The sequence below is a fragment of the Madurella fahalii genome (assembly GCF_045866475.1).
Source record: "Madurella fahalii IFM 68171 DNA, scaffold_6, whole genome shotgun sequence".
In the NCBI taxonomy this organism is placed as follows: domain Eukaryota; kingdom Fungi; phylum Ascomycota; class Sordariomycetes; order Sordariales; genus Madurella; species Madurella fahalii.
This window is the reverse complement of record NW_027263976.1, coordinates 114,296-128,201: the sequence shown is the minus strand read 5'-3', so window position 1 is coordinate 128,201 and position 13,906 is coordinate 114,296. Positions and strand designations below refer to the sequence as shown.

Here is a 13,906-nt window from a genome sequence, read left to right as displayed (position 1 = left end):
AATAAGAAAAAAAAAAAAAAAAAAAAAAAGGAAGAAGAAAAAAGACGCAGAGAAAGAACGAAAGAAAGTCGCTGAACATGCCCAAAATCGTTTACTCCATCTGGGACTCGACAGCCGTCTCGTACTCCTCGTCACCCTTGCCTTTCTGGACAATGACGGGATATGGAGCAAGACCGTCGTCCTTCTCCTTCTCCTTCTCTCTCTCTCTCTCTCGCTCGGCATCGCTCTTGTCATCGTCCTTCTTCTTGGCTCGCTGAGTCTTCTTCTCGATCTCGCTGTCACCCTCGTATGCATCCTCCTCTTCCTTCTTCTCGACACGGCCCCTGGCGCCGCCGGCGTTGGCCTGGGCATTGTCCAGATCGACCCCACCCTTCTCGCCCATGCCGTCCTCTTCCAGCTCGCCGCCCTCCATGACGACCCGCAGCTCTAGATCTTCGTCCTTGGAGTAGACTCGCAAGCCTACGACGCAGATGGCGTTCCATGGGTCGGGCTCGTTCTCGTCCTCGGTCTCGTCGCGGTACTTGCTCACTACGGTAGTGCCGGGCGGAGGAGGGGCGGCCATGCGTGGCTTCCGAGACATGTCATCGCTGCTGTAGAGCGCTTCCCAGTCCTCAATCGGCGAGGCACTAGACTCGCCGTCCGATGTGACATACATGTTCGGTGCTCGTTTCGAGGACTTGTTCTGCGCAGGAGGCGATCTGGACCCGGAGGTCGCAGCATTGCCGCTGGAAGGCGGCGGGGGCGGGGGAGGCGGAGGTGATCCAGATACCTTGGAGGCATCGACGGGTGGCACGGGCACCTTCTCCTTGTCTTTTCCGTCTGTGCTCGGTGTCGAGGGCGCGTCGCTCTTGGGGGTGAAATTTGGACTACCCGAGGAGTCGGAGCCACCAGAGGAAGGGGTGCCTGAGCCACTGCCTTGCTTGTCTTCGGTCTTGTCTTCGGTCTTATCTTCGGTCTTATCTTCGGTCTTATCTTCCGTCTTATCTTCCGTCTTATCTTCCGTCTTGTCTTCAGTCCTGTCTTCAGTCTTGTCTTCAGTCTTGTCTTCAGTCTTGTCTTCAGTCTTGTCTTCAGTCTTGTCTTCAGTCTTGTCTTCAGCCTTGCCCTCAGTCTTGTCTTCAGTCTTGCCCTCAGATTTCTCCGACTTGTCTTCCGACTTGACTTCCGATTTGTCTTCCGACTTGTCCTCTGACTTGTCTTCTGACTTGTCTTCCGATTTGTCTTCTGACTTGTCAGGGTTGAGCTGCTCAGTCTTCTCAACTGTTGGCGTTTCGGCAGGGGTGGCAATTGGCGTGGCTTCGGGCGTCTCTTCGCCCTCGGAATTCTTCTCCTCGGCATTCTTGGAAGAGCCGTCCTCTCCCTTCTTTGGCACGGACTCTGCTTTGGCTTGATCGCTTTCCGTCTTCTCATCGACGGCCTTCTTGTCTTCAGTCTTGGGTGCTTCCTCAGATGCCTTGACGTCCTTGGCGTCGGTGTCGGGCTTCGTCTCCTTGTTTGCCTCCGGCTGGACACACTCCTCGGTCTGCACGGCCTTGTCTTTGGGCTTCAGCTCCTCAGCTTTACGCCTCTTCTCCTCGCGAGCTGCTTGCTTAGCCTCCAGCTTCTGGTTGTTCTTGCGGCCTTGCTTTTTGGTTATCTGGCGATTGAGATGCCGCTTCTCCCAGAGACGATGGCGCTCCTTTACGCGAGCGTCACTGGCCTTCTTCTGGTCAGCCTTCTTGCGCAACTTCTTGACGGCCTCAAGATGGGCTGCGGCCTTGCTGTGCGCCAGATCGTAAGCGTATCCGACTTGGGCGAGCTTTTCGTTCTCGATGCGCTTCTTGCACTCGCGCTTGACAACGTCCTCGATGCTAGGGACGTCGGTATCACGCTCGCCCACGACACTGATGAAGACGCTGTAGTTGCCAGGAAGCATAGAGGGCAGCTCGATAGATACGGAACGGTCCATGAGATAGTTGCCGTGGCTACGTACGATGTAGTCTTCGGGATCGGGGCGATCTTGTTCGTGTAGCCGAAACTGCAGGCGGAAGGAATATTGGCCATGAAGACCCTTGAAGTACCGATTGTCCAGCTGGCTGAGCACAAGTACCATGGGAGACTCGCGCGTAAGTTTGATGTGGAACTTTTCGTGGTACTGGGGTTTCCACGGCACATCGACACCAATCCACCTCTGACAACAACGCCAATCCGGGTCGCGGAACAGACGCGTGCGGTCAAAGTGCTGGTATTTGCGTAGGAGGTCATCGTACGAGATCCAGAAGACGCTGTCGCTGCCGAACTGGTGGCCCAGTTCCTCCTGAACTTCTGTCGTCCACTCTTTCGACCCGTCAGACCAGGCGCCCTCCCAAATCCCCTTCTTCGTCTTGCCCCAAGGGTTCCTGCAAGCTCAAGGTTAGCCACGTTACACATACACAAACACACATAAAAACCCCCTCAAGGCTCCCCAGCTCTGCTTAACTTACCTCAGCTTCACAAGGCGGGTGCCGTTCTTCAAAGTTCGCGCCTCCATCACGACATATGCATGACCTTCCGAGATACCATCGCGCTCTCCGTAGCCGCCATCCAACAGACCCGTGCTGCAACCGAAAAGGAACTCTTCGTTGACCCTGCTGAGTTCATTTTCCCAGAACCCATCCAGGTCAAGGATGTCTGAGGCCAGGAGCTCTGTGGTGACGCCGCCGGAAAGATCCTCCAGGCCTTCCCCGATCCAGCCTCCTGCCAAAGACGCATAGTCGCCATGGGCTTTGGCGTAAGCCTTTTCGATGAGAGGGACCCATGTCTCGTTTTGGTCCTTGCACTGGGCAAAGAAAAGCGCCTTGGAGCCCGTTTGGTACGTCTTGCGGTACACGCGCTCGACATCTTCACGGTCGATTTGCTGTAAGAGATCACGTTGCATGCTGGGGGAGTCCCAACATGGTGACTTGAGGTAAAGCTTATCGTCGATGATGGAGTAGATCCACTCGCCATCTGCAACCCGTGTTAATCCAAACGTCTCCGGTCAAGCTGCGGCTGACTAGAGTAACTTACCTCTGTAGAACACAAAGCCATAGATGCCAATCCTTGTGTCATACTCGACGCAGATGCGCTTGATGCCGTCCTTTACGTTCGCTAGCCCGGAAAAGCTAGCCATCAGCCAACAATCTCCGAGACTGCCTTGCTTAACGTCGGAACCACTGATGTTCTCCATAAAGGTCGGCTTCTCATAGATCTCGTGGACGCGCTTGACCGCCTTTGGCACAATCGAACTAGGATTCAGCATAGTTGACATGCTTAAGTCAAACTTTGTGCGGCCAAGGCTATTAAGGCAGTGTCCCTTTTCCATCTTGAGATCCCAGTCCTATTCAATTCCAACGTTAGCAAAGAGCAACATCGACATACCGGGATCCCATGATGTACGCAAACCGTGACTCCCAGTATAAGATGGCGGAGCGGGAAGTGCATGCAAGCGCGGGCCAACCGGGGCAACTTACAATATCCCAGCCAGGATCTCGGTACCGCGTGTTGACCCTCCGGCACTCTTGGATAATCTTCCGAACCTTACGCCTGCATTCTTCGGCAGCGCGCTCATAACCGGCACTCAGCAACTCGTTGGATCGATCAGAGATGGTCGGCGGGAGGACAGGGTCGAAGGGTAGCACGGCTAGTGCCTTGTTGAACCTCTTATTGCTGAACCGCTTCCAGATTCGGTTGATGCTCTGCTGCGGCGGCAGCTTGCGCTTCTTCTTTTTCTTGTTGGCATCGTTCGCGTTTGTGGTGACGGGTGCGGCGCCTTTGTGTTTTCGGTAGTTGTAGTCGCCGTCCGATTCGGAGGACGACGAATAGCCGTACATGGCGGTCGGCAGAAGCTACTCTCGGTGCCAAAAACTCGGCGCGGGTTCCCCAAGGGTTTTAGACAAAGGTTGCCCAACTTCCAGTGTCGTAGCGAAGCAGCTGGGCGACGACGAGGAGGAGGAGGAGGAGAAGGAGGAGCGGCGGAAGGTTGTCGGTAGAGCGCAGGGAGGAGAAAGGGGTCGGGGGACCACAGAGCGACTAGCAATATAATATATCTGTCAGATGGGAAGGCGGCATGCACAGTCAGTCCTCAAGAGAAGAGAAAAGAAAAATTGTTTAGCGCAACAAAGAACAGTGACTAAGGGACGAGGTGGCATGTGCCGGGCGGGCTCGTTTGGTCCCTGACAGGCCCAGCTCGGTCTGAGCGGTGGCGGAAAGATGGGTTCTAGAAACGATCGACTGCTCCGGTTCCTGGCCGACAGGAGGGGCGGCTGGCAACAGAAATGGGATGTTTATGCAGGGACTGATTTAAAGCGGGCACTCACAAGTACAAAGAACAGACAACTCTAGTAGACGCTGTTAGTGTCAGGGACGAATCCTTATTGGCATGGCGTTCGGGTGGACGGTAATCCTGCCTCCCAAAAGGAAAATCGAGAGAACAGCAAGGCCCACCCGCGGGTCAGCGTTGAGTATATACTGTACGCCGGTCTGTGCAGTAAGCCCGAAGACAGCCTTGCCCCGAGCTGAAGGATGCCGGCCTCGAGATCACATTTGAAATGCGGGTGCAGCTGCATCTCGTGTAGCCAAGCCAAGACCCGCTTAATCGATCGAATCCCGCAAAGCGCGAGAACAACCCTTTCGAGCCACTCACCGACAAATGCGGCCGCAGGCACCACAATCCGAAGGGGAACTGCAACGTCCCTCCCTGCCATGATGCGCGGCAAAGGCGTCGCAGACTCGAAGCTGCTTTCTCGCAAGCTTTTCCTCCTGGATTTCCTTGGTCGCGCAGCTCTGAGAGCCCCGCGGACCGGGGGGCCCTCCTTAAGCGCGGCGCAGAGAATGCCGGCAGCGGAGAAGTCGACAGGCAAGGAGGAGCGTTCGCTGTCACCGGGTAGGAATGGATGCTTATCCGTGGCGGCGATGCAGATGCTGAGCAAATGCCTGTGCTCAAGTTTTCGACAACGCAGGCTGCAGCACACAAAGCAGGGGTCCCACTGGAGCAGAACGAAGGCGAGGCTCGCCGACCCACCTGACAACTCCCCACATTTGCAGCCTGGATCCGCCGTCGAGAACCTCGATGATCGACTTGGGACCTGGTCAGACCGCTCCGGAGGCTGCGTGACCATTCGTTGCCCAACCGGCCAACCTATCGTGCCGATTACCTGTATGGAATATGAAGCTGGATCCTTTTTGCCTTACTAGAAGCCGGCCCGTCCGCGGCTGCGGCGAAGGGAACTCCGATGCTCTCCGCTCCGGGGTCCGACTTGGTTCTTGAAACATGGAATTTCGCCATCGACGACTCCCTGTGGTTTGCAGGTGTGTGCCAGGTGGGGTATGCGGCCGGAATGGAAACACCCCGCTTTTTTGGTTTCCACTCAGTGGGGTATCATACAAGGAACGCTCGAAACAGCGGTCGGCGAGCCGGACGACAGAATTCTTCCGCACAACTTACTGGCCGCCATACCGACCGCTCAAGGTGGATGGGGCGGCGGAACCGATAGGGCCATGCCACGTTCTACTAGTTATAAACAACAAACCGCCAGAGATACCTTGCTGACTCGAGCCGGCTGCTCACATGAACCGGTCCGATGCCTTCCAGACAATGACAAGAGATCCCCCCCACAGACCCGTTTGCTCTCTGACCCCACCCCAGGACACCCGGCCGGCTTGCACCACCAACTCCCCTCCCCGATTGTGATATTGTCCACACAAAAATAATAAAGGCATTCTGCAGATCTCCTGATAGATCACCCGACAGGCACTCAGCTCCGGAGGGCCGCCTGCCGTTTGTGGTTCCGCGGTTCCTAGGGCTCTCGGAAGAAGGTCTCGGCGCGGCGGGGACTTGTCCGGTACCTTTATTCCATTGGCCGCAACCACACATGCCTACCTTAGTGGCGAGTTACCCTCCAAGTTTTCCGAGCGTTGCTTTTTGGCCCCTATCAGAGATTAGGTAGTCTGTACAGTCCTCACAACTCCGCATTCCGCGTTCTCTCAGACCCATCAAGCAGTATCATTAGGCCATCATCCACCCAACCGGCCTATCTATGGACCAAGCTGTTGAGATGAACTGTCTGAGTCCACTTTGGATTCGCCTCACTCAGGTTCAAACGCCCCCTCGGTGCAACGTCGCACGCCTCACGATCCCTTTGACCTGAACAAGCACACGCTAGCTATCCAACCCTCTCCTGTCTCGCAGCTACCTACAGGCCCCGCATCGCCGACAGGGTGGTCTTTAACAACGAGCGGCTTGTAAACATCCCAATGGGCAACCCAACGTGGCTATCGCGAAGCTGAAGTTTCCGCCATTCGCTTCTGGCTCCTACTTTAGCGCCAGTGTTTAGGGTTAGACAAGCAGTGCGTTCAGAGCTTAGGTATGGTACACAGTGTTCCTCGGCCGTCCTCTTACGATAGGCCAGACAGAGATAAGAGATCCGAAATACACGAAGCTGCCCTGCAGCGGCCGCTCTCTAGAGACATTGGGGCAAGATCCAACCATTTTGTCTTCGCGGCGCAAATGTGAAAATAATACCGTAATAAAGAGATTACCACTACTTGAACTGCTGGTTACTTGATCAGGCCCCGAGTCATTCTCTGTGTGCCTATTGTCTTGTCCCTGGACATCCCTGATACTCGCTTGAATCGGGCAAGCCCATTGCCACATTCGGATCCGCTAGCCCCACTGCGATTCATGTTTCAGAACATTTCGCCATCCACTGTATCCCATGGGGTAAGGGGAGCTATCACTGCCCCTCCCTCTACCGTTCTCTTGGATACTGCGTCGGCTATCGGGGCGTTCTAAGGTTTTGTGTTGTAAGAGTAACGCATCGTGTCACAGAACGCTCCATTTTATCTGACAAGGCGATGCACTTCCCAAGGGCCCATCAACACATCCTCTGAGCAGTGAGATATTAGGTACGTATAGGAACTGCCTCTATGGAATGCAGGGGTCTCCCAGCTGTGCAGGCGTGTCAGGTGGCTCGAGGGTCATTCGGCAGTTGGGGGTACTCATCTGTTCAACTTCAATGTATGATTCTAGAGCTACTGGTTTGTATTCGATAATAATATAACACCACTCAGCGAGTGGTGGGGTGGTCTCTATCACGGTGCCACATCCCCGAGCGAGAGCTTTATCAACATGAGGCATTACATTAACACACGAGAGTCATTACACTAGTCATTATTCATACAAGTCAACGCCACCCCCGCCGTCACGAAATGATGAAGATATTGCCAGTTCCGGATAAAGAAACTTTGGAATAACAAGATCAAGGTTAGGGAGGCACTAGTTGATAACACTCCGTAGCGAAGCTCATCCAAGGTAAACCATAAGGTAGTCCCCCGAGCATGGTTTATCGAGCGTGAGGCGGCTAATAGCCAGTGAAGCTATATGAGAGCTGCGTTTGAATGCTAATAGCCCAAATTTCTAAAGCAAGACTCTAAACCCATCTATCATACAATGACATTACTGTCTAGACACCAAGTGAGTTTTAGCCTATTTATTCTGACGGTGGATGAGAACTTGGAGGCTGTGAATGGAGCCTAAGCATGTTGTGAGTTTGTAAAGGTGATAACGCAAAATGCGCCTGCGGGCAATGTGTGTACCTAATCAGAGGGTCCATGATTTCAACTGCATCAAAGCTTACGGTTCTTTGAAGTTTTGCAGAGAAAAGCTCACAAGGAAACCAATCAAGGACCCAGGGGAACCCGTGTGCCCCACACATAGTGCTAAAGTAGAGGCAAAACTGGAACCACACCACCCGGTTGGACCGCCAACACTTTGGCAATTTTCTGATTCTTGAGCCCACCGTGACTTGGCTTGTCTGTTTCATAGACTATTAAAGGCTAATTTTCGTTTAATTCGTTATTCACGAGAATGTCGTTCTTGTTGACCATAATGTCATGCATGTATGTCTCGGGGAAAATTAGTCACGGATTGGACCCTTGTTCCGAGCAACGATCAGCTGACACCCAAACAATGGACCCCTAATTCCTCAACAGGTTACAGGCCCTGGATTTTAAAGGTCAACTTTTCCCCACACTCCGTGGGCTTTCAACGAGGCCCAACCTGGTCCCATCGGTTCATTCAACATGAATTCGATTTCGAAGCGCGACCGACCGCTTAGGATTGCCATCCTTCTCAACTCCTACCGCTCGCCCTTCATCACCGAGATCCGGGATTCATACATCCGCTCCATTGGCGCCGTTTCCCACGATGCCTTGCTGTCTTTCTTCTACCCCGCCGAGCAGCCGGACCACTTCCCGGACCCAGACGCCTTTGACCTGATCGTCATCGGAGGCAGCAATACCGACCCACGCAAAAAGCATCAGTGGATCTTGAGAGTTCACAAGTTCATCCTCGACGTGGTAGTGAACCATCCTGGGAAGAAGCTTTGTGGCATATGTTGGGGACACCAAACAATCTCTCTGCTGTTTGGCGCTGAGGTGATCGACATGGATGCTCCCGAGGTAAGGAAGCCGACAGAAGAAGGCTGAAGAGGCTCTCCCCAACGGTTCTTCGGGTCTGGCTGATTCCAGTCGCAGCTAGGTGTCACGGAAGCCAAGCTGACCCAAGCTGGTCGTCGTTTCTTTGCGCGGCAGAGTGGGAATGGCGCCCTTCTACTCCAGCAGCATCACCGCCGAGCGGTCGGCTCTCTGCCGAACGGCTTTTCTGAGCTGCTTGCTGGAAACCAGTCCTTTTTGAGTGACAACAACGCAATCCTAACGTTCCAAGGGCACCCTGAAAAGGATGCCCGGTGTGCCAAATTGAGGATAAGAGACGCCACGAGGTGGTTTGGCGTCGAGGCAGGAGACTCGATGGCCTTGGACTGCTTTGAAAGAGCCATGGAGAAGCCGCACCACGGTGCAGAGGTTTGGGAGAGAGTACTGGAATGGGTACGGGAGAAGCATTCAAGCCCCGGGATTCACCTCTGAAACGGGTCGGCCCGACCGTTCTTGAACAGTGAACTAGCTACTCTTATAATTTTGAACGAGAACAGTTTCAAGCTTGTGGACGAGCCACGGAACTGACCGCTTTCAATGCCACTTTTTGGGCAATTAACCCTGTTGTGAGTTCGGCCGTCTTGTCAACTTGTCGACCTTACACTTCAAATACATGAAGGACGATATCTGGAAGATGTTTAGGTATCTAGGGTAATTTTCAGCTGTTTAGTTGGGTGAATGGTGATGTTTCAGTGAATGAGCAAACCCACTCAACGTAAATAAGAAACCTTGAATATCGCTTCCATTCCCATAGCGAAGTGGGCAATGACATCTAAGGTAAGACAGCCCGAAAGTTATAATCGTGCGCAAACTGCTCATGCCCATCAATGCCCTGAGCAGAGACCATAGCCACCTTACGTCTGCAGAATGGAACGACGGCCTTGCAGTTAAATCCAATCGCGCATTCTCCGACACCGGGGGAACTTCCGCGCTCCATACTACCCCGCTGAACCTTTAGTGGGATGCGTAAGCATCATAGAACCGCTCTATTCAGCAAAATCACCCCGGAACGATCTCGAGGATTCAGTTTGGCGAAACAACAATTCATCACGAATGGCCTGCGGCTGATGCACCTAGCGCAGCCCGCACGATGCACATGAGAGAGACGACGCGGCAGAGAACGTGGCTTTATTGTGTCAGGTGAGGTGTTGGTGAAAGATCAAGCTTGCATTAAAAACAAGCTAGCTAGACGCCGTCCCTTTTTGGATTCCCATGCATGCGTAGCATCAGACCTGAACCCGAATATCAAATCCCAACCTGGCCCTCGATGCTCCATCACAAGAAAGCTCTGCGACTCAGCCTAATAATCGGACGCGCCAGTCTGGGGAAACTCGAAAATGACGCCACGGCCAGTGAGGCGCCTGTAGACCTCCGAATAGGTGTCGAGCCTATAGTCAACACCGCCCCGCTCCTTCTCATCAAGGATGACCTTGAGCGTCTTGGAGCCGTCCTCCTTGGTGCGCAGACGCTTGCCGACGATCTCGACCGGGTAGACGAGGTCGGTCAGGATAGCATCGTGCACAGCGGTGAGGGTACGCGAGCGAGGGCGCTTCTGCTTAAGGGTGTTGCGGGAGCGGCTCGACCGCTTGGGGCGAGGAAGGATGCGGCGGGACGCTAGGATCAGGACATGGCGATCTGAGAACTTCTTCTCCAGCTCACGGGTCAGGCTGTCGAGTATTAGCAAGACGTCGGGCAATGTGAACGAGAGTTTTCGGGCAAACACTCACCGCTGCTGAACCCGGTGGAAGCCCTGCAGGGAAGGGACGGGGACAAAGATGACAATTGCCTTCTTGCCGTGGCCAACTTCGATCTGTTTCAGATCCCAAGTCAGCATGCGAGCTCCAGGATGACGCTGCAATCCTTGGACCGCTTCCCGTCCTATTCCGCGTGCTTTCATGGATGTTTTGACGTTATGGCTGTCGAGCGAGGCGGGCTGCTGCCGAAGGCCACCGCCCGCCTACCCGCCCTCCAATGTGCGATCAATCCCCCAGAAAAATGCGACGACGCCCGACGCGCGGCGATGACACAACCACGCTTGCAGTGTCGGTGGAACAGGATTTCAGGCGTTGGTTCGAGGTTACGCCGGTGTGGCTGCGGAATGGTGCTTCAATCAGCGAATTCTCACCTCACGGGCCGAGACGAACTGCAGAGGCCGAAGGGCGACCTTGAGGTCGGCAGTGTTGGTCTCGAGATCGTACAGAGCGCCAGCGATGCTGGTCTCCAGCTCAGAAGGGTTCTGGCGGGACGGGCTGTTCGCCGCAATCTTGTTGAGCTGAGGGGCACTCATGATGGCGGTTGTCGACGATGATCGGGTTGGAGGGAGCCTTCGAATCGCGTTCGTCGGGAAAAGCCAGAGGTTCCCGATTGAGGGAGACTGGAGATAGCTAGGGCTTGCAAACCCTCTGAAATTTTTTGGTGGGCCCAAGATTGAAATGGGCAGGCGGTGTGTCGGGGCAAAGAAGTGCGGCTAAGCTTCAAGTGGTCAAAGCTCCCTCCAAGTCCAAATCCTGAACGTGCCCAGCCTTTGCGAATCGTGCAACTCAAGCAACTCATGCAACTCAGCTCCTCCGTGTCGTAATGACAGCTCGTAAACAAGCTTCGTCCTCAGGGCTCTCGGCAACGGGAGGTGCCGGATTCACTCTCCCTTTGCCCTACCGGCTCTTCTTCCTCCTCATCGAACCCATCGCTACACTCCTCGGCGCTTACTTCGCGCATTTTGATCAGCCCCGGTATCTTGAGCTCACGCATGCCGCCTCCGCTCCCTCGCCCATTCCGCTGGGCACCTCCATCGCAATGTCGCAGCTCGCCAATCTATACTTTGCTTTCGCCATTAGCGAGGCGCTCGTGCTTAGGTCAACGTCCGATATCCGTGTCTGGAAGACGGTTCTTTTCTGTTTGCTTGTCGCAGACCTCGGCCATCTTTATACCGTTCGGGTGCTTGGTCCTCAGATCTACTGGAGCGTATGGGAATGGAATGCTATCGACTGGGGAAATATTCCATTTGTTTATCTCGGGGCATTAATGCGGGTTGCCTTTCTGGCCGGGGTCGGCTTCAATGCCAGGAACAAGAAGTTTAAAAGATCGGCCTGATCATCATGGGTGACCATCACAGGGACTTTGCGATGAGCTGTTTGCGGAGGGGGCAGAACCGTCGACCTCGAGGAACCCAGAAGATGCTAGTCTTCTGCCCAGTATTGTTTATCGGTGCCGGCGAGCCCTGGATATTGAGGCTCGAGAGACTGGCGACGACGTTGAATTGCGGGGAATGCAGCGACATACGGCCGCCACAGGACCGGATTGGATAACGCCAATAAAGGAAATGACAAATCTAGTGGATTGCTGTTGGAAACGACATTCACCCACCCGCTGCCCGGATCCGCATGGAAGAAAATCTGCAGCAAAACACGTCCCCTTCCTCTAGGGGTAACCCGGGCCACTAAGAACAAACCTTCTCGTGTTCACCCCTATCACTCCTGTACGGTATTCACCCGATGGTGAACGGAATCTGGACGGATCCCTAACTTCACTTTCCCATGTCACGATTCCTCTCGGGGCGTTGAGGCTCGCTGTTCCCAGCACCCGGGGAGGAAAACTGGACGGTAAGCGTTCTGATTCGTGGGAAAATCGGCACAGGCTGTTGCCAGAATCCGCTCGGTTCCGCCGGCGCTTGGCTCCGCCATGGTCTCGGCGGGGTATGGCGGGGTTAGCGGACGAGAGGAGCAGCATCGTGTTGGTCAATTGCTGGTCGTTACAGGAACCCGAGCCTCGTCAATTGGCGCTGCTGCAGCATTGGTTGATTCCTGGATAATATCTCGGGTGGCTCCAGCCGTACCTGGGCTGGGGCGGCGGGTTCCCCCTCCCCTTCTCTGGAAGGGGTGTTGAGTGCGCGTTTAAAGGCGGGGTGCTCCCACAATCATGGCTGGCCCATTCTCCCGATGAAACCAACAATCTACGGTCCTTGTATTTGCCGGATTCCGACTGACCTGCCAATACATCTCTATTGCTGCTCTCCCTGCCGTTGCCTGTGATACCCAGTCCACCATGCCGTATCCCGAGACATTTAGCGGATTTCAGGTTAACGGGCCCGAGACCTGGCTTGAATTCCACAAGAATGAATTCCAACCCAAACCGTTCGGGGATTACGACGTTGACATAAAGATCGAGTGCTGTGGTGTTTGTGCCAGCGATGTCCATACAATCAGCGGAGGCTGGGGTGAACAACATTTCCCCTTAGCTGTTGGGCATGGTAAGAAAGCTCTGCAACTCTCGCATCTATTCACTCAGATGACTCTGACAATACGCCCAAGAGATCGTCGGGAAGGCTATCCGGGTTGGGCCCAAAGTGACCCTCATCAAGGAAGGCCAGCGTGTAGGTGTCGGCGCGCAAAGCTATTCCTGCCTGGATTGCCGCCAGTGCAAGAATGACAACGAAACATACTGCAGAAAGCAGCTGGACACCTACGGCGCCGTTTGGCCTGATTCTGGGGTCGTTTCGCAGGGCGGATACTCGTCGCATGTGCGGACGCATGAGCATTGGTATGCAGCTGGCCATGTTGGGTTCATTATTCTGATTTGGCTGACCCCTTACCCCTTATCTCAGGGTCTTCCCCATACCCGATGGGCTTCCCAGCACTACAGCGGCGCCAATGCTTTGCGCTGGCCTGACTGCATACTCGCCCTTGGTACGGAATGGCTGTGGCCCGGGTAAAAAGGTCGGCATCGTAGGCTTGGGCGGTATCGGCCACCTCGGTGTGTTGTTCGCAAAGGCATTGGGGGCTGAGGTCTGGGCCATCAGTCGGACGCACGCCAAGGAGGCTGATGCCCTCAAACTGGGCGCCGATGGGTTCCTGGCGACTTCGGACAAGAACTGGAACGAGCCGCATATCATGACATTTGATCTGATTATAAACACGGCAAACAGTTTTGACGGTTTCGACCTCGACGCTTACCTGAGCTTGCTCGACGTCCACGCCAAGTGGGTGAGCGTCGGGCTGCCCGAGGGCGACGGTATTAAGGTGCGCAACCAGACTTTCTTAAGCAACGGCTGCTTTTTCGGGAGCTCGCACCTCGGGAGCAGACGCGAGACCCTTGACATGCTGCAGCTGGCCGCAGATAAAGGACTCAGGACCTGGGTCGAGGAGGTGCCGATCAGTGACAAGAATCTGGCCCAGATCATGACCAGGCTGCACAAGAATGACGTGCGATACAGGTTTTGTCTAACGAACTACGGGGACCAGTTTGGGGCATGAGTGGGAGGGAGGTATCATTGCGGCCGCGTCGTCGTGCCATTGTATCGATACGCCGGCGTGAGGCAGAGACATAATGAAGCATTCTGTCAAGCGTCCGGAAAACTAGTTTGGATGCCCTTACTTAGAATCCACTCCACCCCTAGGGTATCAGACTGCTCTTGCTTCTA

General features: G+C 54.6%; 5 protein-coding genes across 5 annotated transcripts; 3 read left to right on the top strand and 2 right to left on the bottom strand.

Moving 5' to 3' along the window:
- Window positions 1–91: 91 nt before the first annotated feature.
- Window positions 92–3,830, bottom strand: MFIFM68171_10062 (uncharacterized protein; the record flags this gene model as incomplete). The annotated part of the gene is made up of 4 exons (XM_071065481.1): window positions 92–2,378; window positions 2,463–2,967; window positions 3,028–3,337; window positions 3,471–3,830. 4 exons carry the CDS (start codon window positions 3,828–3,830, stop codon window positions 92–94), a joined length of 3,462 nt encoding a protein of 1,153 aa, XP_070921582.1.
- A 4,249-nt stretch (window positions 3,831–8,079) lies between these two features.
- MFIFM68171_10061 (uncharacterized protein) lies at window positions 8,080–8,922 on the top strand (the record flags this gene model as incomplete). The annotated part of the gene is made up of 2 exons (XM_071065480.1): window positions 8,080–8,457; window positions 8,533–8,922. 2 exons carry the CDS (start codon window positions 8,080–8,082, stop codon window positions 8,920–8,922), a joined length of 768 nt encoding a protein of 255 aa, XP_070921581.1.
- Window positions 8,923–9,790: 868 nt separating this feature from the next.
- RPS7A (40S ribosomal protein eS7) lies at window positions 9,791–10,777 on the bottom strand (the record flags this gene model as incomplete). The annotated part of the gene is made up of 3 exons (XM_071065479.1): window positions 9,791–10,157; window positions 10,218–10,300; window positions 10,616–10,777. The coding sequence occupies 3 exons, from the start codon at window positions 10,775–10,777 to the stop codon at window positions 9,791–9,793; spliced, it is 612 nt and encodes a 203-aa protein (XP_070921580.1).
- Window positions 10,778–11,067: 290 nt separating this feature from the next.
- MFIFM68171_10059 (NADP-dependent alcohol dehydrogenase-like protein) lies at window positions 11,068–11,580 on the top strand (the record flags this gene model as incomplete). Its single annotated transcript, XM_071065478.1, has 1 exon — window positions 11,068–11,580. One exon carries the CDS (start codon window positions 11,068–11,070, stop codon window positions 11,578–11,580), a length of 513 nt encoding a protein of 170 aa, XP_070921579.1.
- A 951-nt stretch (window positions 11,581–12,531) lies between these two features.
- On the top strand, window positions 12,532–13,739 carry MFIFM68171_10058 (NADP-dependent alcohol dehydrogenase 6; the record flags this gene model as incomplete). Its single annotated transcript, XM_071065477.1, has 3 exons — window positions 12,532–12,736; window positions 12,798–13,026; window positions 13,091–13,739. The coding sequence occupies 3 exons, from the start codon at window positions 12,532–12,534 to the stop codon at window positions 13,737–13,739; spliced, it is 1,083 nt and encodes a 360-aa protein (XP_070921578.1).
- Between the last annotated feature and the right edge of the window lie 167 nt (window positions 13,740–13,906).